Below are 24894 nucleotides of genomic sequence, written 5' to 3' on the forward strand. Positions count from 1 at the left end.
ATTAAAACAGCTCAGGTGATGTCATGATGTACCTGTGTTGCTGCTTAGCCTCATCATTTCAGGAATTATTAGGCTTCACAGGATTAGAGTTCACAGCTGCTCTAAGGCCAGTTGGATGTGGTTCTTGGTTTACGAGCTTTGTTTCATGAATTCTAGGATTGAGAGTCCATTCCAGAAACACTGCTAAAATTTTTTGTCTGTTTCAATTACAAATTAAATCCCCTTCCTTTCTTACCCAAATGAAAACAGCTTGTGGAAGTGCCTCAGGAAAGAAGGCTGTTGAGTGGCAGTATGTGTAGGTGCTATATGGACAGGGTGGCACTCACTGCTGTATCTCTGTTGTAAAGATACAAACCAGTTGTATCTTTAAATCTTGCTGGATTGGCTGTATACCAGAAACTTTAAATCAAATGAGGACTCTGAACTTGGATAAATCTCCTTTGCTTTTGGCTTTGCCTTTGTCAGAGGGAGAAGGGAGGAGAATAGATCTTGAATAATTCTCAGATTTCATGTAAGACCTTTCTCATCATTATTGTTTTCAAATACGTTTTTGTTCCTCTTTGTATGTTGCACCTTGTCCATCTGTGTGCACAACTTTTGTTCAAGAGGCTTTTCCAGTAGTACCTGTTCTTCTTTTGCAGTTCTTTTTAAGCTCTTAAGAGTTTTTCAGGCATAGTGATAAGTCTGAATCAAATAGTGAGGTGTCTTATCCCATTTGAGAGAATAAGTAACATAAAAGAGCTGGCTTCCATCAGAAGGAAAGCAGCTGGTGTGTAGGGAGCTGTGAAAGTACAGGTAAGTAATGCAAAAATGACACATCAGGAGCAGTGAAGCTTAAAGACCAAGAATCCACCACACAGATAATTATCACTGTGGGCCCCATTGCCTGTGGAAAGATGGATATGCTTTAAAAGTTATGTAACAGATTTATCTTTCCAGAGGCTGAAAGCACCCTATTCTTTTTACAGATGGATCTCCTTTCAAAGTTCTCTTCTTTATGTATAGAAGAGGTTGCCTTAGGGGTCAGAGCTGCTACCAACTAAAAGTAGATAATTCTTCCAGCCACTATTTTGTGGCTTGAAAACCACCTCTGTCCCCTCTTGGTTTTCTGAATGTTGTGATCTGTTTTATCAGATCATGGTCCTGTTGCCTGAAATGACAGCTATGGTCCAGGAAAACAGAAACTGATATTTTCTTAGCAATATGGTGTTTGTGCAAAAATGACAGTATTCTGGGGGTTTTCCAAAGCGAGCAAAGTGTCTAAAACAGAGAATATTGTTGTAAACTATTTCTGTGGCTTTCACACTCTCTTCTGATGTGTGGGAGTAAGGTTCTGTAATGTATCCTTGTATTAGCTTGTTTGTCTTTCCTTTCACAAATTATTTTACTCTTCATTTTCCACATTTAGCCAGTACTAGAAATTCACCAGAAGAATGAGGTAGGAACCTTGCTTATGTGTTGCAGCTCTTGGCTGTGTGGAAGGAGCAGCTTGTCTCTCTTGCTGCCCAGTAGAGGTGCATGTACTCGCAGCAGAGAGAATATTCTTGAAGGGTGTGATTTTCTTGTTGAAAATAAATCCCACTTTTTGCAGCATGAAGTTTAGTTTCCTTTTCCTAGTTTGTGCATTTGGAGTATTTTGAATTTTGTGTGATAGCTTCTACGGCTGTAAATTCTGTTGTGGAAATGGATGCATGTCCTAGCAAGGGCTGGACCATCATGGAATGATTTTATGGTGCCAGTGAGGAGCTGATTTCATGAAGTGCCTTTGTGAAGGGCTAGGGCTGGGCACCTGCAGTGTCCAGGACACAGGTCTGCCCTAGTGATGGACTCAACTTTTATAAAATGATAAAGCTGTGCTGTCCTGTTTGATGTGAGAAAGCACCAAAGTCACTCAGCTAAAAGTTCTGCCTTTAGTAAGTGAATGCTGTCAGCTTGAAGAAATGTGAACTTAGTTTTTCACACTTACTTCTCCTTTGTAATGTCTTCTGCCATTATTTCTGTGAGCTTCTCTCAGTTTTATGCAGGAGATAAAGTATTTGTGTAGTGCGTGCTTGTGTTGTACCAAACTCCTCCCTGGGGCTCTGGCTGAAAGGCAGTGTACTGTAGAATTTCTGTGGCAAGGTGCAAGGCACTTTGAAGGCAGCAAAGCTTCAGACTTGGTGACTTTCCCATTTACATTTTGTAATTTTCCTGAAATGCAACTTGGCATTGGCAGGGTATGTTTACCTTCTTGTGTCTCTTGGGAAACCTGGCAGTTTAAACACTAACATCTAGTTCTGCTGGTGTTCTGAGGGATGTTCTGCAGCTTGCTAAAGAATTCATGTAAAAAGTCAGTATGTCTCAAATACACTCCAGGTGATAGGATGAAGTGCCAAACTTACTGGTTTAGCTGTGTAGCTGTAATTCTGAGTGTAGAAAAATCTTGTAAACCTATCTCAAGCTTTTCCTTATCTCAAACACTTTAAAATAGTCCTTATTTCAGCAGGAATTTCCCTTGCTGTCTCCAAACAAAGTTCAGTTTTAATTTTACAAATGAGAATACATTGCTTTGCAGCTGTTGTGCCCATGTATAATTCTGTTTTACGTAGGAATTTTTAGCAAAAGCCTCAAAATGCCTGAAGTTTGAAACCTGGCAAGTTCAAGTACCTTGAAAATTGGTTGGATAACAGCAAAGAAATTGGGCAATCCTGACCTGGCACCTGCTGGAATACACTAATCCAATTTAACCCTGACCTGCTTGGGTTGTGACAATGTGCCTTTTCCAAGGTGTGGGCAGCTGGTGGAACCCAGACTGTTCTGAGTGCATCCCTGAGATGTCCTCCCAAGCAGAAAGCTGTTCCTTTGCCTCAGGAGAGGGCTGCTGTTGTGGGAGAAACCTGTGCATGCTTCCTTTGGTTTCTGGTGCATTTGTATTCTGTGCTGGCTCCCTCAGGTGCCTTTTGCTGGGTCAGTGGGGAGCTTTGGGTTCAGGTTCCTGTGTCAGTCTGCTCTCAGTTCCCCACAGACCATGTCGCTGTCCCAGCTGTATGGGCCATGTTTGGGACCATGGGTGATCCTGGAATCGGGATCAGAGCTTCTCTCATGCATTTGCTTTCATCTCTTCTGCCATCTGCATGTCACGAGCACCAGATTTCCTCTTCTGGAGCCTTTCAGCCTGCCCACAGTGTCAGGGTGATGTGCTCTCCATTTCCACTGCTCTTCCCACACTTTCCAGCTCTTGTATTTATGGTGTCTCAGAGCTGTTTTAAGAGCTCTTAGTCCTACCTGTCAGCTCTAAAAACAGATGTCTCTGCCTAGAAGACCATTATAGCTCTGCAGGAGGCACGGCAGAACATGCACTGTCCTGCTGGGTGAAGGAGCTGTTCGTGTGGAGAGGGAAGCTGGCAGGGGGATGGGGTGAACTGAGGGAAGCAGTGGGAGAGGTATTGCCCTGCCTGTGGTATCAGTGGACAGCTCAGCCTGGACTACCCAGCCTACCTGTGGCTGGAAAGTTTACAGGAAGCGTGGAAAAATGTTACCCAAGAGTGTGGATTGCCAGCACGAGGTTTTCTTTCTAGTTTTGTGTTGGGATATTGGGTTTTATTCAGGGCTGTTTTTTTTCCCCCTCCCCTTGTAACCTTGGTTTCATCACTGGTTTCTCACACAACAGAACAATGGGTGTTGGGAAAACATAAATTAGTGATGATGTTTTTGTGGTGTCCTATTTTTTATGTTTGGCTCAATTTTAAAGCATTCAGATTCCATCAGTAAGCCTTGCACTGGACAAAGCACAGGGCAGCAAGTTCCTCATAGAAATTTCTAACCCAGTGCTGGCTGATTTCATTTAGGCTTTGTTGCCTGTACTCTCAATATAAATCACCCCTTCCTCTTCCTCTTTCCTCCCAGCAAATGAACAACCCTACAGATTTTTTTCACAAGAGATACCACCTCTTGCCCTTCCAGGTCTTTTCCTTTCTGAATGAGGTAGTGCAGGAATATAGGCTTCAGAAGCCACTGAGGAAAACAGGAAAAGAAAATTAGTTTGCAGGGAAAGGAAAGAATAATATCCCTCATTTGTATTTGTAACTCATCAAGCTCAATTTTGATTAAAGACTTGGAACATCACCACTGCATGCCAATGTTGGCTTCCTCTTTCAGTGAAAGATGAAATGTGCGGAGGTTCTTGGCAGCATCTCTTGACAACAAACACAACTGAAATCAACTCATATGTTTTAATTGGTCTGGCAATGCTACAGAAATGTGCATAAGTAACATAAATATCATTAAAATTAAGTATTTTAAATAAGCTTGGTGTAACCCAATAGCAGTAATATTTTCTGTTTGTATTATGTTTCCTCCTAATTTGTCTGTCAGGTTCCTTCTCAAATAATGGGAACCAGCCATCTTGTTCTTCTCTGTTAAATCTCTTTCCACATCTGTCATGAATTACACATTTTTTGCAAGGTTCTTGCTTCATATTGATGTTGTGATGTTCACAAAAAAAAAAAAAAATTAGGACACTGAGAGCAAAATGGAGCTAGTAACTTCATATTGAAGCATTTTTAACAGCTCTCACTGTATATATCTGATTATATAAATTATTGCCTTGGTGGGAATTAGAGAACATGACAAGTAATGAAGCTGTTAGAAATCAAACCAAACTGCTCTGGACAGATTTCAGGCATAAGATACTTTTTGGCAACAGGCCAGAGGGTAATCCTGCCACAAAGAGCCATGACTTCTCCATCCTTAACAGCTGCATCACTTCAGGCAAAGCTGAGCACACTGACACTGATGGGCCCCTGTGGCAGGTGTGAGGGATGGGATTTACCTGTATGGACTGAGCTGTGGGTGTGAGGGATGGGATTTACCTGTATGGACCATACTGCAGGTGTGAGGGATGGGATTTACCTGTATGGACTGAGCTGTGGGTGTGAAGGATGGGATTTACCTGTATGGACTGAGCTGTGGGTGTGAGGGATGGGTTTTACCTGTATGGACTGAGCTGTGGGTGTGAGGGATGGGATTTACCTGTATGGACTGAGCTGTGGGTGTGAGGGATGGGATTTACCTGTATGGACTGAGCTGTGGGTGTGAAGGATGGGATTTACCTGTATGGACTGAGCTGCCATTCTCTATCGTGTTCTCCCCTCTCAGCTCCAGTGTAAAGCAAGCCTTGTTTTTTGCTCCACAGCTATTGCTGCAATGCAGCTTCCTGGAGAGGGAAATAGGATTACACAATCAGAGTGTGCTGGTGGAGGTAGGAAAGCAGAGGATGAGCTGGGCTCGGATGAACTCCACATTCCTTGTTTGCAGGGTGGTTTTACCAGGTAATGGATCTACGGGGGAGCAGATCTTTCTTTGTTCTGTGGTTTGGGCACTGGGTGTTGGAAGGGGCTGCTGGAATGAGATGCTTCTGCCTTGGCTGTTGTGAAAAGCAGCTGAAGCAAAGCATAGAAAGAGCTGGTTAGTGTTACAAAGGGAGGGAGTTGAGGCAAGTGGAGACAATGACAAGCAGTGCTAGGGGCTGGATTCATGTTGTAGGGCCTTTGAGAAGGACTTTACTGATTGCGGCAACAATCTGTGCTTTGCAGTAACTATCACTGACAAATCTTGTGCTTTTCTTCTTATAATAATGAAATTCAAATGCCATTTCCTTTTAGCAGTAACAGGAGACTGCTTGCCTAATTTCTCATCAGTAATTTTTTTCCCTTGGCCAGGAAGGTGATTGGAAAACTCCTCTTGTTTCTGATGCAGGCTGTAGGATTCCTGCTGTTCATTTATCCATAAAAATTGGACCATTACCTGATTGTGTATCAGTTTTGAGTTTGTTGTTTTGCTTCTCTGTAGATTTTGATGTAGTAGGATTTGGTTCAATCAAAAGGGTAGGACTGACTATGGCCATGGTTTCCATGGGTAGGTGATGTTTCAACAGGGAGTCAACCGTGGTGGCTCCTCAGGGTGGACTTCTTGTTCCTCACACTGCTTGGTTGTTTCTTTTCAGTGGTTTGCTCCGAGCTGAATTTGTGACTCCACTGGACACCAGAAGGGTTTGGTGATTTTTCTTCCTCAGATTAGGAATCTCTCTGGTGTGAGTGGGACACTGAGTGATGGGACCAGTGGCAGGAAAGCTAGCTCTTAAGAAAATAAGCTCAGAAGGTGCTACTACCCTGCAAACCCAAAGCTGATTGCATAATTTTGGGATACAGCACTTGCATAAAGTTTTTTTTTTTTTTTCACATAAAATATGCAGAGAAAATGAGTTTCCAGAGTGATCTGATAAATGATAGGAAATGGCTCACAGCTTCTCTTTTGTTGTTCCAAAGGGGAAAGAGAGGAGAAATGAACTGTTTTTTATATCTGGTCAAAATCCACATGCAGCCTTGCATAACTGATCCTCTGCTCTGGCTGGTGAGCAAGATTAGCAGGCTTGCAGGCACATTCCTCTCATCTCTTGTGAAACTCCAACCTCTGAATATCGTTTATTTATTGTCACCAGTTAACAGCAGAGAGGGGAAAAGGGGCAGCTTAAGATGATACTGACTCTAACAAAGCACATGATGTATCTTCTGTGAAGAATTACCTGATTACTGATAAATCCTGCAGTTGCATCCATTTGGTGAAACCCTGACTTTATGAAGGAGAAGGGAAATTTGCTGTTGTTCTTTTCCTGAGCTTCTGTGACAGTGCTCTTGAGAGAGGTTAAGTACTAGTGAGGGCAGCACTCTGAAGGGAACCACTCGCTGTCCAATTGTGCTAATGCTGCTTATTTTTTTAAGTTGCCATTAGGAAGATAAACATCTCCCACAAAAAGTTTTTGTTAGGTTGAACAGCTTGTTTATTTATCTAACTACTAGCTCATTATTCCATATTGATTGTATTCATCCTGGAGCAGTTATCCTGGGTTGGTTTCGCATTGTTCATGCAGCCTCTCTTAGCATCACAGTAATACAAGGCATCCTTCATCGGTTTCCTGATTCCAGGTCTCTCTTCTATTACCCCAGCAAGTAAACTGGACTTGCTTAACTTCTATCAGAACTCCTATAAAGATTTGTCCAAATCTTTATGGAAATTTTCCCAAAACTGGTCAACACTTTTTAACTACCTGAATGTGGTGCATAAAATGTCCTTTGGCATATGCCAGACTGAAGAGCAGAGCCCAATTTCTTTGTGGGTGTCAGTGTTACCATGAGAGTTGAGGGTGCAGTAGAGATGTACCTCGATGAGCCTTCACCAGTGAGTTTAGCCATTAGCACACTTAGTAAGCTCCAGTTCATCTCCTCAAATCTGTATCCAGGTATTTAATACCTGTGTAATAGTGCAGCAGATTCATTAGTTTGGTTAAACAGGCAATATAGAAGGAGTAAATAAGCACAGTTCATGCAGCAGCCTTGTGGATTTTTCCCTAGTAGGTAACTTTCAGGTTTTGATCACCATAGATTCTTCCAGTTCCCAGTTTTTCTACCTTGCCTCAATTCAGCAGAGTTCTTTGGCTCATGCCCAACTCTGGTTTTGTAAATGGGCCCAGTGAAGTAAAAGGGGCCACCTGAGAAATACGTATCTTGCTGAATCAGATTGGCACTAGTTTCTTTCTCCATCTGGAGCTCAAAAATAATGTTCTAAACATACTAGGGAATTTAGTAACTGAGTCTTTTTAACACTGTGTACATATCTGTGTTTCCTGAACTGTTCTGAAAACTCCCCAACTGCTGTCCCTTTTTTACCTATTGCCTGAATAAACAAGAAAAAATAGGACTTCAGAATAGTAGAATTTTCATAGTACTTGTGCTTAATTCCTATATCCCTTTCCTTCTGAATGTGAAGCTCTCAGGTTTAATGGGAATTAAAGCAGTTGACATCTGAAGAACAGAGGGGCTGATGCCCCTGTGCCTGGGTCAGTGTGAGTTACAGCAGTTACTGATTAGTGAGTAGTGCAGGGGAGTTCAGGTGTGCCCTGCACACGTGCAACCTCTGACTTTTTCAAGCTCAACATCTGCCCACCAAATGAAATCCCTGCAGCTAGTGGTATTGATAGTGCTGAATTCCACTCTGTTCATGGGCCTTTTAACTTCTTTCACAAAAGAAAAACTGCCTCTGTGCACAGAGTGTAGAGTTACTGGATGTGCTAAGGTAGGAAGTAGCCTTCTGGCCAGCCACAGGCTGGAAAGCTGCAGTGTGCTGTCTTTCCCACAAAGCTAAGCAATCCCAATTGTCCTTTTTATTTTGATTTACCCTTCATAGTAATCCTCTTTGGCCAAATAAGATCTTTATCCTACTGTCTGCAAATTGTTTGCTCAGATTTTTGTCATTAACTTGGGGTCACCATTTATATAGTCTTACTTTGTTTCCTTCCAACTGTATTGAAATACTTTTAATATATTTTAAGGTGAACCTAGTGATTACTGCTCACAGTACCTAAAAGTTGATCTGACACTCCAGCTGGTGCTATATTCCTTCACCAAACACAACAAGCCCTTAAGAGAAGCATTGCTTTCCCTCTTCCTGCAGGTTTGGGGTCCTGCTGTTGATTCTTGTGCCACCTCTGTTTTTTGAAGGAGGCCTAAGACTTGGTGCTGAGTATCCTGCATGCTTTGCTCTCTGCTTTGTGGTATTGATGTGTTTTGTTCCCATTTCTTGCAGATGTGTATGACATTTAGGGTTTTGACATCTTGTCTCTACCCTGGAGCTGCTATTTCTGAATACTGAATTCTCCTCAAGTAGCTGTATTTTTTGAAATGCTTTGTTTTTCATAACAAAGTGTAGCAGATGCTTTCTAGAGTGTGAGGCAGGGGTTAAGGAAGGCTGTAGAGTTGCTTCTGGAGGAATTTGCCGTCATTTGCAGTGAAATGCACTGCTAACATAGTAAACCTAATATTTTCCATAAAAACAAAATATCTTTGATACGAACTGCGTGCTTTTCTTGGTGTTGTGGACCAGCCTGGCCAGAATCTGATCCCTGTTTTGCCTTGTATCATCATTGCTTATTTCAGAAGGATGTTTGTAGTATTGATAGAAATATACTAACAACTAACTGAAGCTGGAGATTACTTTGTAGCAGTGAAGGATTGTGTACTGAGTGAATCTTCCTTTGACAACTGCAAATTAGAGCAGAATGTGAACTTAGTGCAGGTGGTTGGTCACATCCTTTCCAATAACAGACTGTTTAAACAGATTTCTTTACCAATGTTATCTTGATTAAATCAATTGCAAATCCATGGGGTTTTGGTTACAGCTCCCACTTTTGTGAACTGCACATTTTTAATACATCTTAAATAAATTTTTAATATTTATAGTTGCTTCAAATCACTGACATGGGACTTCTAAGTTTTTTGCCCTGCAACAGGACTTAAATAATCATTGTCATCTTCTTTGTGCATCCAGCCTGCCAGGCAGGGTAATTGTGGGTATGGAGGGATGAAAGCAGCCATACAGAACAGCAACACTTTCGGCTCTACCCAGAAAGTGGCAGTTTGGTGTTAAGCCATTTGATGCTAGGGTTAGAGCAAAAGAAATCCACTACAAATAAAAGTGTACAAGAGAGTTGTTATCTCTCTGCAGGATGGGTTCCAAGCAGTTAGACACGATGTGACTCAGCACGGAGGGACACGGTGCTGATGGAGTCTCTAGATTGAGATCTAGATGATGTTGCCATGTAACTTTTAGCACTTTGCAGCACAAAGTACTTTTCATCCAGCATCATTTTGGTTAATGAGTTTAGCCTCATATCATCCGAGGCAACACTCAGCAGAGGCATAAGAACCTCAGTCTTCCTTAGGAGCTGATTATTACTGCACTGAATAAGTGTAGTAATAAATCACTGACACAATGAATTGCTCTTGAATTCAGTGTTTTATACATGGTGAGTCTAAGCACCCATAGCTTTTCTCAGTCCTTCCCCCTCTGCTTTGTGATGTGTACCTGCATTAACTATCAGTCTGAATAGGATTGTGGCACTTTCTGTGGTAGATTGTCTGGCTAGCAAGTTCAGTTTAGAACCACCAGTTTGTTCTAATGACTGGTAACCAGTACAGGCCAGTTTAAATGTGTTGTTTACAGTCTGTGTATGCAATTAATGACAAATTTTAAATTATGAAGAAGGTGAGGGATGAGGTTCTGTTCTTATTTTGGATCAAATCAACTGCTTGTTATGGGATCTGTCTTACAAATAACTGCAGTGTGGGCTCCTTTCTTGGTAGTTGCTCACAGTATTCACATGAGATCCCAGGCTACAGTCTCCAGCAAAGGAGAAGGGAACCAGAACAGGATTAATCACCAATTTACCACTGCATTCTCTTCCTTGTTGGTGTTAGTGGCATTTTGATTGGCAGTTTGTCTGGATGCTAATCAGTTGTCCATTTTGTGTAGAAAAGCTCTGGAAAACAACATGGTGACTTAAAAACTTGCACTCTCCCGTTAATGGGTGTAAATGGGTTGCGTGGATACTGATGTGGCATCTGTTGGTGTGTGCCTGGGCAAGGTAGCGTGTTCCAACAGAGACACTGCAGAGTGTGTCTGCTCTGCCTGCATGACTTTGCCCTCACTGCTCCTGTGTTAGCACAGTGACCATCACACCACCCACCACAACCAAGCCAATACTGCTGCTGTGCCTGCTCTGAGAGAAGGGGGACAGGGAAGGTGATGCTGAAGGAGCAGCACAAACTGGAGTCATGCAGTTTCCAGGGACCTTATCTGCCTCCTGTAAGCATTGCATCTTCCATCTTTGTCCCTTGCTGCTGTTATCTGTCCTTGCCTCTGCCTGCCTCAGGCCCTTCCTTGCGCCCGACTCTGCTCGTGCTGAACCAGCAGCACAAGCCCGGGGCTCGCTCTGGCTGCTCCCTCATCTCCCCCCTTGCAGACAGGGTGCAACACCTCAGTCAGAGCCCTGTGCTGAGGAAGCATCCTGCCCAAGGGCTGCATCCCACACCTGGAGCCTGCAGAGCCTAAAGCAGGACACCCATCTCGGATCTCGTGCCTGGCTCCCTGCTGCACTGCAGCCCTGCCTGGTGGGGGGCACGAACTCCCCCTCCTCTGCTCAAGCTGTTTTAATGCTCTGATTACTGAAGTGGGTAAGTCACCACCTCACTTGTAATAATTACAGATTTCCTCTGTGATTTTTCACTCGTTGGTTGCCACAGCAACCGTGCAGTGGCTCAGCCGAAATGCTGTCACACGGATTTAAATCTGAAGCGGCTCAGCCTCTCTCTGTTCTGGCGCATCTTCCCTCTTGCCCCCCGGCACCATGGCAACCTGGCCATGGTAGCCCAGCCTCGGCCATGGCACCCTGTGCTGCTTTTCCCTGCATCCCTGTGCCTGAAAGGATGCTGCTGGTGTTCTGTGGGTATCCACATCCCCCCATTCCCGTCAGGAGCAGTGTGCAGCGGGAGGCGCCGCTGGGATGCGTGCTGCCTGCCGTGTTGCCTGCGCACCACCTGGAGGGAATGAACCAAACCAAGGTTATTTTGTGACAGTCGTGTGCCTGGGTGTCACCCTCAGGAGATTTGCAAACCAGAGTAAAAATAAGGGGATTAGGGACAAAGCCTGTTCTTCAACTTCCACAATTGTTGGAAACTAAGGAGCCATTTCAAACCTTAACGCAGTCTGGCTCTGCATCTTGGAATTTGTTTTCAGAAAGCTGCCGAGGAGGCTTTCGGATGAACTTGGACACCCGCATTCCAGAGCCATATTCTCTCAGGTTTGAGACGAGTCGTGTGTTCCTCTCCGCTGGCTTTGGCTGAGCACAGGCTGTAGCTGCCAGGAGCTGCTTCCATTAACCTTCATTAAGTGGGGCATCCCCCCCGGCTGAGCTGCGGGGCTGCAGCGCAGGGCTTCCTCTGGGTGATGCCTGTCCCCGCTGCGCGGCTGCTGGAAGGAGCTGGCAGCAATGGCATTCCTCACCAGCGCGACCAGCAGCAGCCTGCGCTGAAGGGAAGCACGCAGTGAAGCAGGGAGCAGCACTTCCAGCCCAGGAGCTGGCTGTGGGGAGCCTGGGAGCAGCATTTCCAACGGGAGAGCTGGACTTTGCGTGCCAGTCCTGTAAGTGCCTTTGCCGTGTGTCCGCGGGCGGTGGGGTGGGCACAGAGTCGGGTCCCGCTGCACGCTCTGTGCCCAGCGGGAACGTGAGGATTTGGGTTTGGGCAGGTGTGTGTGTGTGTTGTTACCGTGTCCCTGCCGTGGATGTGCAGGGATAGCTGCTCCTGGTTTGTTTTCTGGACCTCCTGTACAAGAAATCTGCATGGCTCTGCTGTTCCATGTCCTCAGCTGGAATGGGGGTCACCTTGAGAAACCAGAGCTCTCGCCCCAGCTTAAGATGTTTCCCTTGGTTTGGTGCAGGCTGTCTCCAAGTGAGCTAGTTTATGCCTTATGGCACAGGAAAATAAATTGTGCTTTTATTTGGTGCTATTTATCCATTTTCCTGATCTCTGAGGAGGCAGCAGTAAGATGCTAGGAATAAAATCTTACATGGAATATAACTGAATTTCCTTGGAAATACCACTTGAGGGTATTTTGCAATACTTTAATTTTTTCAAAACTACAAAATGCTTCTGGAGCAACTAAAGTGAAAAGCACGGCTGTGCCATAATTTGTTTAATCCGTTGTGAGCTGGGCTGTTTTTGTCTGGGAAGTGTGTGGAAATGAACAGGCATGGTTTGGATACGTTGTTGCCATCTGCGTTTAAAATAATGGATTTAAAATATGCATTGAAAGGATGTTTAATATAGGCTTGAAGAGATGTTTTTATATGTACCTCACTGGTAAAGTTCACTGAAATATCAATGTGAAGGTTTTTTTCAGGAGGAGCTACAAAGAAATTCCTAAAAAAAATTAGATTGTTTTTAGCTAATGTAAGTTTAGTTGCACTTAGTTTTAATCAGCATTTATGTACCATTTTACCATTTATGTAGGTACTGTTGGCTTTGCATCCGGAACTTTCCCCATTTCTAGCAGATGCTTTTCAATTCCATGTTTTCTTTTCCTGAGACAATGTACTTTCACAGGGAAGGTATAGGCACATCTCATCCCACCTTAGCTGTGCCAATAGTTCTTGGACCAAAAATGAGCTGTTCAGAAGTTTAGTGGGTCACCTGAATCCTAGTGTGCCAAAATCACAACATTCCTGCCTGTTCTTGTTCATTGGATTAGGGACCAGAAGTCTTTCCTTGGCCAATATTTTTTTGAGAGAGGGTAAACAGAGACAAGGGCAGAAGGATTTTATTTTAATAAAAAAGAAAATAATGTATTCATATCCAGCCACCAAACCCTGCTTAGAGGGCACCTGAAGAAGAGAACCTGGACATATGAGTGTAGTGAGACTTTAGACTCCAAATGAGTTTTAAAACTTGATGGAAGGGCTGAACCTGTTCTGGCTTTGCTGCTGGTTCAGCCCTGACCTGAGTGCAGGTGCCATGAAGCAGGTAGGGAAGCAGGTGCCATGAAACAGGGATTGTCGTGTCATGATGGATACTGGACAGTACTTCCAAGGTGTGGATGTGAGGTTTTCATCTTATGCAGTGCAGCTTGGTTTGTGCTTTTGCTGCAGTGCTCACAGCAGACTGACTTGAATGCCAGCTGCATGTGGAGGGAGAGAAGAGAGCTGTGCAAAAAAAGCAGTTTATTATGCTTTTGTGTGCAATATTTGCTGTTTTTTCAAGACTTGAAGGACAAAACCAGTCTCTCCATTTCTGTTCTTCTGAGGACTCGTGGGACTGTCCAACGCTGTTTGTGTTGATAAATAAATAGGCAACCCTGAATAACCAACACTTGAGCTTTACTTGTAACTATGACAACTGTGTCCTTGACAACTTAAGTACAATCATGGAGTTTTCAATTACATCCTGTTCTACACAAAGCCATTAAGATTATTAGAGGCATAAACAGCCTATCAGCTTGTGAAGTGGTTTTTGGCAAAATCCATGTAGGTGGTGGATACACGTTTCCATGTGCAAGTCTGTTACTGGTGTTCCTGGTGGGAATTGCCTGGGTGAGCTCTGCAGGAACAGGCTCACCAGGCCTTGGGGACAGGCACACTTTGCTCTTTTTTGGCTGCTGCCCATGAAATTGGGCCACATAAGTGTTGAGCTTCAAAGTGCTCAGGTCTCTTTTGTCTGGGTTCTGCAGACCCAGCACACCTCTTTCAGTGTCCATCTCTGTGTGGGCTCCATGTTGTGGGGTGCTTGTAACCACCTTCACTTTTGGAGCACGAGGCTGTGGCCTTCGGTGGACCAAGGTGGGGTTTGAGCAGCTGCTTTTTCTTTTCTGTGCCCTCTCATGAGGATGCTGCCTCTGTAGTGCTCCTCTCGAAGTTGAGGGTTCCAGCTCTGTTTTGTGCTGAGTTTGTATAGGTACTTAATGAAAAAAATCTAATGCTTTTATGAACACCAGATGTAAATTTTCTTCCAACTCCTCTTAACAGGACAATTCTATCCTATTTCATTTGAGATAACTTCGGCCTAGCTCTGACTGAATTTCTAAATTCTTGGTGTTACTCTTACAGACTTCTCCTGCAAATGCTGTTAACAGTAAGCTAATCCAAATTGGTTTCAGAACCATACTTTGGGATAAAACCCCAGCTGAAGTAAAAGGGCCTGTTGTATTTCATTGTGTGTACTCAGGCTTTCATAAATGCATAGTCTATACTGAACTCTTAACTCTGCTCCTGGGACCAAGTGAACTGCAGTTAAATACATCAACATGCTGCCAGGCCTCTTTATTTACATTGTTTACTACATTCAAGTGGCTAAAGCAGCAAGTCAGGATTTCTGACATCGCCCTGTGCTCTGTCACTAACTGGTGAACTCATTCAGTTGTTTCCTGCTTTGATCTGCTGGATGTGGACTCCCCAAGGGAGGGGTGGGGCTGTGCCATTTTCAAACAGGGAGTGCTGTGTTCTTTGGATCCTTTTATGCATGTGACATTGCATTACCTGATTCTTCCTCAAATGCAGACTAAAGAAGGACATGATTATGTTTAACAGATGACAGCCCTGACTGTCTTCTACCTTGCCCATACTTAAATTTCTTTGTGTAATTGGGGGGCTATTCCCGACTCTGGGATCTCCTTGAGCTGTTCACAGATGTAAAACACCTGAGCTAAATCACCTATGTCAGTAAAGATGCTTGTTCATGAACATTACAAACCAGGAGATTTGCACCCCTTTAACAAGTCCAGAATGGACCTGGGTCCTGCCTGACTTTTCAACATTGTCCTTTTTAGTCACAGCTGACTTGGTTCCTCAATTTCCAGTTCCTTCCACTGTTAAAAGGCAGATGCAGAAAGAGCAGTGTTAAAGCATGCTGAGTTCTGAAATAAAGACCCTTGGAGGGCCTCCCTCCTTGCAGCCTGCGCCAGCTCACCTGGGGGTGCCAGGGCAGGCTGGCTGTGTGAAGGGAGGGTTGGCATTGGGGCACGGTGCTGGTGCTGCCCTGAGCTCCGAGACAGGGACAGGGCTCGGCAGCCCCTGCACCCACCAGCAGCTCCTGTGCAGCTCACAGTGTGTGAGCCTCCTGCTGGGTTCACATCCAGCTGGATCCAAGCAAACGGGACTAAGGGATAATTAGAGATGCTTGAAATTTCACAATTAGCACTTAGCATGACTGTACCCTTGCTGTGCAGCCCAGAAGAGTCAAGCAAAGGAAAACAGTAAAAAAAAATGAATGAATTTGCCTTTAGGACCCTCTCTGCTCCCCAGATCCACTTTTTGGGAGCCTTGTGAAGTAATTGCCCAATGCAGCTTGTGCTGCTGTTTCTAAACCACTTAATTGTTCCTGGTTAAATGGGTTTGGAGCAGCTGAGGGATAGATGAATGTGCCCCCATGAATTTCAAACAGATTTCTGTGTCTTTGGCAGAGTTGCAAGAAAGAGATGCAAATTTGCAGAGCTGACTTCTCCCATCCTGCTGCTCTGAGTTTTGCCTTTACCTTTGCACCTCCCAAGAGGATGTTTTCCAGGGCAGGTTCTGTGAGCTGCAGCCTGGCACACCATGTCATGCTGCATTAGCTTCTCTGCTAGGGAGTGAGATTGCTGCACAAACTCCTAGATTGACGGTTTTCTCTCTGGTATCAGGATCAAGCCCCCTCTTTTTAAAACTTTTTCCAGGGTTTCCCCCACCAGGAAACACAAGGTTTTTGTGCTGTTTTCCACTCATGGAAACAATACTTCTTTCTGTGTTCCCAGTAGGCTGCTGCTGCTGCTAACTGCTTTTCTCTCTAGTAACTAGTTTTATCTGTCAGAAATAATCTCTTGGTACAGAAATTCAGCAGCTGCTGTATAAAAAAATATATCCAATTTCACAGCATGCATTTAAAAAATTCACATATCCTTATGTTTCATGTCTTTGATAAACTAGACTGAGCTTCCTCTTTGAAAATGAAAATAATTTTTCTTACTAAAAGAATGTGGCTGTGACTTAAACACATGCAGTGGCAAACACAGTTTATATAATGCAAAATTACAGACAAAATTATGCAAATCTATTTGGAAAATTAAGGTACTGAGAATCACTTCAGAATAGCAGTTCTGTGGAGTCATCTGCACCAAGGGCCTGCTCCAGCTCAGACAGCTGACAGAAGAGGAAAAATGTTTAGGGAAGACTTATGAATCTTTTTCTGGAAGAGTGTCACATCTTCGTGGTCTAATGGTCCTTCCCATCCCCTTTCCTGTCAGATACCTGAAATTGGTGGCTGTGTTTTGTCTGGATCTTGGGATTTTCTGTGTCCGCAGTGGCTCCGGAGCAGCAGGGTGATGGAGCGTGGCATCGCTGCGGCTCTGACACGTGCAGGAGAGCTGATTCTGCTGGCTTGCAAACTCTGCTGCTGCTTGCCATGCTGGATCAGGCTGGGCCAGTGGGAATCGATCAGGAGATGGGTTATGGAGGCAAGATTCAATTGGTTATTGTGATAACCAAATAATGTGTGCTTAGACTAAGATCCCTATCACATCAGCTGATCTCCTGTGAGAGCCTGTGTGCATAATGGAGATGGAAATGATGCTGGGTTTAGTTATAGTCACATGTGATGTTACATGATTTATTCTGACTCTGGACTAGAAAATGGTAAAACTTTTTATGTAAGAACTGTCAAGGAAAATTAGGGCTAAGCTACTTTAAACCTCATGCAGTAATTTTTTTTTCTAAGACTAATTCAGAAAGCCAATATCATTCCCAATTATATTTTTCAGCCTCTAATGAATACTGTAGTTTAACTATTAAAGGACTTGAGATAAACAGTAAATATATTTAGAAATAAATAACATTCTGGAAGCAGACATAGGCATGGTTCACCTAGGGAAGGAAGAAGGGAAACCTGGATGTGGGTGGGTACAGCCATGGAAGGTGTGTTTGATTTGTATGTGAAGAGGCATGTCATCCTTGTGGAGAATGAAAGTTGGGCAGCTGGCAGCAAAACCCCCATGGGAGATGACTGAAGGGCATGAGAACAAGGAGTGAACCGTGGTGGGATGTTAAGTATGTTTGCATTGCTCCTTTTGTGAGTTCCTGCACAGCTGTGTTCACCTTTTAACAGCTTCCTGAAGACTCTGAAAAAGTAACACTTTGCAGAGCAAGCTTATGGAGGGAATTGGAGATTGGAGTAGTACAGAGCAGATAAACAGCTCTGAGCAGAGGACATCAGTCGAGGTGCTGGGCATTTTCTTACTGACTTAAACTGGCATTTGGTTTTTGTTAGAGGGTGTTCATGAGATAAGAAATCCATGGTGTTGGGATATTTCTTCATATATTGATCATGCAAAAATTAGCACAAGTAAAGAAAGTAACTGAGAGAGAAAACATAATTAATTAATTAAACTAATCTTGTCTTATAAGTGAAGTTACTCTTCACTAGAAACAAAATTAACTAGTTCCCTCTGCATTGTGACCCAAAGCCTTAGGAAGGTAATCTTATTTTTCAGCATGTGCACAAGTGTTGTGCAAGTGTTTGCTCATCTTGGCACATGGCAAACTGCCTTGAATTCTAACTTAAACTAAGTGAAGCCAAGTGCTATGTCAATTGTCTGGGGAGGCACAGGGAATTGGCTTTGTCCCTGACTCTTAATAGGTCTATGAATGTATAAATCTCTGTAGGCAAGAAGTTTTTTTTTTTCTTTTATATATTTTGAAAAAGCTCAAGTGTGAAGGAGAACAAATAATATTTTGTATAAACACAATACAGAAACTAAATTTCTGATATTTTAGTTCTGGGTATGAGATACTTGCTGTCATGGTAGCAATAGTTCAGCTACTTCCCTGCATCTGGTCATGAACATCTGCTGGCATGTTTTATTGATGGCATAGGACTGATGGAAGCTGTGAACTGTGTTCTCTTTCTGCTGGAAGATCAGCTCTACTCTGAGTGTACTTGTTAAACAGATTTTTTTTTCCAGGTTTATGGATAATAGTGACATTTTGTCACTTGGACTGCAAGCCTCGGTCCACTGCTGCTCCATGGTGTGCATCCAGCAAGGTGCAAATACCAGGCAAAGGGCTTCAGTGTCCTACGCAGAACACAGGGGCCATGCTGATAAGTGTGAAGTTTGAATTTAACCTGTGTCCTGGAGAATAACTCAATGACCGGTTTTATCTGACTTCCAGCCAGGCTTTCTGCACAAGTGATCCATATGAAAAGGGAGTCATGTTATCTTTCATGATACTTGACTTTCCAAGGTCAGTTATATGTAACCAGCTGAGGTAGAACCACAGAAGGGCTGAGCTTGGGAGGGAGCTCAGGGGTCTGGTCCAGTCCTCTGCCCATGCAGTGCCACCTAAAGCAATCTGCTCTGGACTGTTTGGGTTGTGGATATCTCCAGGCATGGTGATTCCATGCCCTCTCTGGGAAACCTGCTGGGAGTTTTCCTGTGTTTAGGTGGAGCTCAGTTTCTGCCCATTGCCTCTTATCCCATTACTGGACACCTCTGAGAAGCCCCTGGCTCCTTCTTTAATCCCTCCCATCAAGTATTTATTACACACTGATGGGATGCAACCTGAGCCTTCTTCAGGCTGGACAATCTCAGCTCTCACATTCTCTCTTCACAGAGTTGTGATTAATGGGTAAAAAGCTGGTTTCTCAGGGGATTGATTTTCTTTTATTTCCTAATGCTTGTCCTGCTGTCTTTTGTATTAGGTGAGATTTTTCTCATATACTTAGGTCAAATCAAAAACAATAGCTTTGGCTTGAGAGATTGACTGGAAACATTTTTTTTTAAAGTTCAACATAGGCTACATATACAGAGGAAAAGCAAGGGCAAATAGGTACTAACCTTTACCCCCTGGCCCTGCTGAAGCTGGGACATACAGCTTTAGCCTAGAAGTCATTTGCCTTAGCAAGACCAAGCCAAGAATCAGATGTGGGGCTAAATCCTGACACTGCTCTGAACATCAGCATTAATCCATCAGACCATGCTCTCGGTGTCTTTGAATGGAAATTAATGAAAGGGGGAGTTGAACAGCGCAGTAATAGTGGCTGCATCTATAGGGATATGAATAAGTGTGTGCTTTTCTTTTTTTTTTTTTTTTTTTTCCCAGAACATCAACCAGAAAGAAATCTCTCAAGATTGAGTCTTTTTCAGTAAAGAAAAGGTAAAATGGCGTCAATGTTGCTTAGTCGACAGCTTACCTGTTGCCTGCAGCAAAACTCCAGACTGCTGGTATTTGGTAAGTGTTTCCTTGCGTTTTCCTGCTTCGTATTTGCTAAGTGTTAACTTTATGCCAGTGGACAGAATTCCAATTTGAACATTGCTGGGGTTTGTCCTGGGGTGTTGAGTCTTTCAAAACTTGAGGAATGTGATGTTCTGCATCTTAGATAATGATGCAGTTGTAATCCAAGGTGGACCACAATTGTAGTCTAAAGTATATCTGATTTTTTTTTATTCTTCAAACAAGAATGTATCAAGTTAATAATTTGCCCTGCAAATATGCTAACTGAAGTAAAGCTCTTCAGCCCTTGGAACTCTGCTTTTATTCTCTGGCACTACGTGGTGCAGAGATGAGACAATCATCCATCAAAATGAGCTGGGTTTTCTTTTTGTGCTGTGTAGCACAACCTTGCCCATCTTCCCTTGTGAAGAGGTTTTGTGTGACTGGCATGAAGATGTGACCCTCACTGGGGTTGTGTGTTTCTGCCTCAAGTGAGCTCTAGCGTGAAATAAAAACCTGCCACACGGCATCAAACTACTTTCTCCTAAGTGAATGGCAAGTTTTGGCTTGGCCCTGGCTTGAAATTTAGCATGTGTTTGTGTGTATTAAACCTGCAGTCTCTGTGAAATAGATAAACTAAATTCTTGTTGACTGTGTTGGGCAAAGCGGTGTGGAGGCTTAAGACCATCCATTCCATGTACTTTTACACTGAGTACAGTATGGCTGAATGGCTTTTTTGTGACTGAGTAAATCAGTGTTTCTCCTGTCCTTCCACCTTCCTTCTGCAATGCCACTGTGCTCCTTCTGCCACTGCCAGGATAAACCAAGCACACGCTTCCATTTGCTCAGAAACTTAAACATCATTGATTTCCTTTTAAATAATACACTTCAGGGAGCAACTGACCTTTGATTAAAGAACACCAAGTCAGGTCTTATAACTATTAGAAAATATTAGGTCAGTGTTTCAGTGCAGGATGCATGTCTGTTTCTGGGAGTGACACACTGATTATCCACCTTGGGCAGGAGCAGGGATCCTTGGGTTGATCCTGGGCAATGGAAAGTGCTTGCAGCAAGCAGGCCTCGTTAGCTGTCAGTCCTATGAGCTAATCTGTCACCTCAGTGTCACTCAGTGCTCCCTGTCCCTCCCAGTGTCTTGTACAATTCCATACTGCTTCCCAAGCACAGAGGTGCAGGTGGGCAGTGGAGGGCAGGTGCACAAACTCCTCTTCCTTTCTCACCAACAGTGAGGGAGTGTAGATCCTCATAAGAAAGGAAGGCAGCTCTCCATGGAAGGACTCCATTAATCCATCCTTGCTCCCAGGAAACTTCCTGGCCTGCTAAAATACTGAAGTAAATAATAGAGAGCCTTGGCTACAGGCTGTGTAAGAGACCTGTGGCCTTTGGGTCTGAACGCTTGTGTGAGAGAGCAGAGATCAGGAATGATGGAGCAGGAGGAGAGCCCCTCACAGGAGGAGCTGTGTCCTGGGACCCTGCTGCCTCACAGAACAGGCAGGAGGCTCTGATGGCTGTAGCCAAGGCTGGAGCTCTGGGCCATTTTCCTGAGCCCCAGCTCAGGCTGCAGTGCTGCTGGGCTCTGTGGCTTTTAGTGCTCAGGGTGACGTCCAGGAGCTCTCTGCTCCAGAGTGCTTGCCTCCAAGGTATTTTTGAGCACTCAAATTCAGAGCTTTACAGGCTATAAAAGAGACTTGTACATTACTCCCACAGAAATCCTGTGGCGCCATTTGGGCTGGTACTTTTTTTTGTGGATAATGAAATGACAGGGTTGCCAAGGGGGAATGGAGATGGAGAGGAGGGAATAGATTGCTTCTTGGTAGGTCTTTGTGTCTGTAGGCTGTCATGTTTCAGTTGTATGTGTGCATTAAGCACATCTTCCTGTTCATCTTGAATCTACCATAAATTTATTTACACAAAGAGATTTTTTTCATCCTTGACTGTTTCTCTAGTTGGAAATCTTTGTTACTTAACCATTGCATTGCACAGTTCTCCTTACTCACACAGTGCTAAACCCTGGCAAGCAAACTAGAAATGAAAATTGGAAATGATTTAAGTTGATCAAAATGCAAAAGCTAAGCAAAACACAAGATAATATGTAATAAATGATAAGTAATGCACAACTTAAATCTTACCAAAAAATGTGAAGCCTGTAAATATCATGCCCTTCTTGAAAATAAGCCCTTAATCATGTATGCTTTTATTTTCCTTCTGTTTGATCTGCTTGATAGTTTACCCTCAAAGATAAAGTTCACTAGAATTTCAAGGGTGGCAGAATGACAATAGAGTGAGTAACTAACCTAATCCTCCTTTTACAAAGGCTCCTGCATTGTGCTGTCTGTGGGAATCAGCCAGGCAGGGCCAGGAGAGGCAGCTGATGGTGGACAATGAGGCTGTATCTTGGTGTTACATCTTACCTGAATTGAGTTCTGCTGCTTCTGTCAGCCTGGTGTGCTGCACTGGTAGTGTGCATGTCGATGTTTATTCCCTTTGTGCCAGCTGTGGTTTTAGCAGCTGGGCACTGCAGCAGGAAAGCTGCTCTGGCTCCATGCTTTGGAGGCAGCTGGTTTTTGGCTGGTAGGGCAGTACCATAGCTATGAGGACAGGCTGGCACTCCAGAGATGTAGTTCAGTTTCCTGCTGATTACCCAAAGGGATTGAATTTATCTTTGAATCCTGCACTGAAAGCATGGCAGAAGGTCAGGCTGCTGCCTGAAGGTAGCATCAGTTTGCATTAGTACACGCCCATGCCCTTCTGGGATGCTGATCTGTTCTGCAGCTTCTGCAGCCTCCCCATGCAATTTGCTTATTGCTGAACTGACCTTACCTTTAAAACTTTTTTTTTTCTAATATTTAGCCTAAGTTTCAAAACAGGAAAAAAATAAAATCCTTGCTATTTGTCCTGCCCTCAAATGACCTGGAGGCTGGAATGTTTATTTTTTCTTTGCAGCAGCCTTTTACATGTTTGATAACTATTGTCCCCCCCAAGACTTCACACTTTTCTCTCTGCTGAACACTGTTTGAATGTCTCCTTGTAGCTGAAATTTTTCTCCTCCAGAGTCTGTGTCCTTCCATTGCAGTGCACTAAGTAGACTAGCACTTGTTGAGGCTGTACCTCACCTAACTCAGCCTGTTTCCTGTCTCTCTGGAGAGAATAATAATGTTTAGCACCTGGGTGCACTGCACTAAAGTCTGAGAGATGTTCATACTAGTTATTGACTTGTCCCCATCACAGATACCACAAAGAGGCTGGAAAGCCATGAGAATGATTTATTCTCAGTCACACTTTTGTCTCCAGTATTGATCCTTGCTAAGATGTTTTACTTTTTTTATTTGGTTTGTACATTAAGAGTCTCCCTAAGGAAATCAGAGAGAGCAGCCTGGACTTGTGTGAGGGATGTGTGGCAGAAGCAGAGAACAATCCCCTTCTTGGGATTGTAGAAGTCAGCTTCAACTGAAGCCCTGGAAGCTGGAGTACAACCTCTCCTGCTGGACTGAGGAACCTTTACTTTTCTGTCTGATCAAATGCTTTCACAAACAGCTGAGCTATATAAAAACAATCACATCAAACCTGTTGTTATAAGCAGGCTCTGGTACAAGGCAGAGTCCAAGCTGGGACTGCTGTTCTCAGTTCCTTGAGTGAATGTGGTATTCCTATGCAGTTCCTGCTGTGCCACAAAGGGTGGCTGTAGCAGTGCTGGCTGTTTCCCCACCTGGGTGTTCCTTGCGGTTGGTTGTTCACCTCCAGAGGTGCCCTGATGAGCTGTGTAACTGCTGAACTGTTGGAAGAGGGAGGATGTTATGACTGGTTCAGATCACAAGAACTACAAGACCAGTGATTGGATGCTCCTGTAACTCTCCAGAGGAGTTGATTTGGGATTGTGCTGGGATGCTGAAGGGGAACTTCTCTCTTCCAGGAGTTCTTTCTTCCAGGAGTTTCCACTTCTTTATGGCCTGTGTGGTATTAGTTTTTTCCTTCATCTTTGGAGAATCCGAAGTGTGTATGTGGGAGTGCTGAAACACAGACAATCCCATGTGGAAGAGCTTCTGATCTTGCAGCATAAGCACTCTGTAAATAGCAATCTCAGTTTTCACAATGTTATGCAATAGTGATGTTCATTTCCCAAACATCTCTAGCTAGCCTGGCCTTTTGCCATTCCCTTTCAAGATCTGTTAGTAACAGATTCTACTTGTAACACATAAAAGAGGACTCAGAGGAAATCACAGTCCTCCTACTTTTGGCTGTCAGGGCCTCCATGCTCTAAAAATTCTGTCTGGAAGGTGGTTTGATCGACACTGTGGAGGGGAAGTTTAGGGCATGCAAGGGAGGTTTCCTGTCTACACATGTGCAGGGCAGCAGTGATGTGGCACATGGCATGTGCCTCCCTGGGCACTGCAGAGCTTCCCCTCTAAGCCCTTCACAGCAAGACACTTGTGTTTGAGAGCCCTGCTTATGCCAGCATGGGCTTTCTTTCCTTTTCTTTTCCTTTTCCTTGGCATTGTTCCTTCTGTTCATTACACCCATGTCCTTTCAGTGCCTCCACTGGAGTTTCTCCCAGCTGATATCCAGTTGCACACTCAGGAACTGTGCTAATGTGAGTGTTATTTTTGGTCAAACGCATGAGAGGTTCAAGCTTTTTCTAGCCCTGCCTTGATTGCAGCTCTGTTATCAGAGATCAGCACTCAGCACAGACCTGCCAACAGTGGTGCTCTTTGTGACTACCAGCATCACCAAATTAGCAGGGTGCACTTATATTAATTATGTTGCTATAGCAATGTGGTATTTTTTTTAAATTGCTGACTGGGACTCCTGGTGAGCCATGGGGGCAACTTGAGGAAGCAAAGTTGGGAAATTAGCTTTTCTGCCTGCTCGCAAGTGATGACATCCTGTTGGATGAAAATGAAGGATGTGATAATTTGTTGATGTGTTCAGAAAGATGTTGTGTGATGAGAGCTTTGAGAAGTCTGCAAGAAAAGTAGAATTTAACTTATTATGCCCACCTTTTTAAATGGGATGGGTAGAAGATTCTGTGCAAGTTGTTCAACCTATGTGCTTTCTGAATGAGGTTCATTAACCTAAGCTTTTGTTTTGACTTCTGCCATGATAAAAAGAGGCAGCTTTGTTTACCAGGGAAGAAAGAGTGCTGTTCTTGGTCATGTCAGCTAAATGTAATTTAAGAGCTTTGGTAATATTTCTTTATGGGTCAGAGCCCATCAGCTCTACACACTTGTAACATGAGAGCTGAGGTTATGTCATTTGCTCGTGTTCTTAAGATAATATAA

At 43.8% G+C, this 24894-nt stretch overlaps 1 protein-coding gene across 2 annotated transcripts in view; it reads left to right on the forward strand.

The window, feature by feature from the left end:
- ABAT (4-aminobutyrate aminotransferase) overlaps positions 1-24894 on the forward strand; it is a 49714-nt gene that overhangs the window by 2337 nt on the left and 22483 nt on the right. Inside the window, exons 1-2 of one of the 2 annotated variants that reach the window (XM_068206714.1) lie at positions 5186-5309; positions 19490-19618. In XM_068206714.1, coding sequence (XP_068062815.1) covers positions 19549-19618 — 70 coding nt within the window. In that variant the 5' untranslated portion in view covers positions 5186-5309; positions 19490-19548. Of the gene's footprint in view, positions 1-5185; positions 5310-19489; positions 19619-24894 lie in introns of those variants that run through there. The other variant, XM_068206713.1, reaches the window with a different exon arrangement.

The sequence above is a fragment of the Anomalospiza imberbis genome, chromosome 16 (genome assembly GCF_031753505.1).
Source record: "Anomalospiza imberbis isolate Cuckoo-Finch-1a 21T00152 chromosome 16, ASM3175350v1, whole genome shotgun sequence".
NCBI lineage: Eukaryota > Metazoa > Chordata > Aves > Passeriformes > Viduidae > Anomalospiza > Anomalospiza imberbis.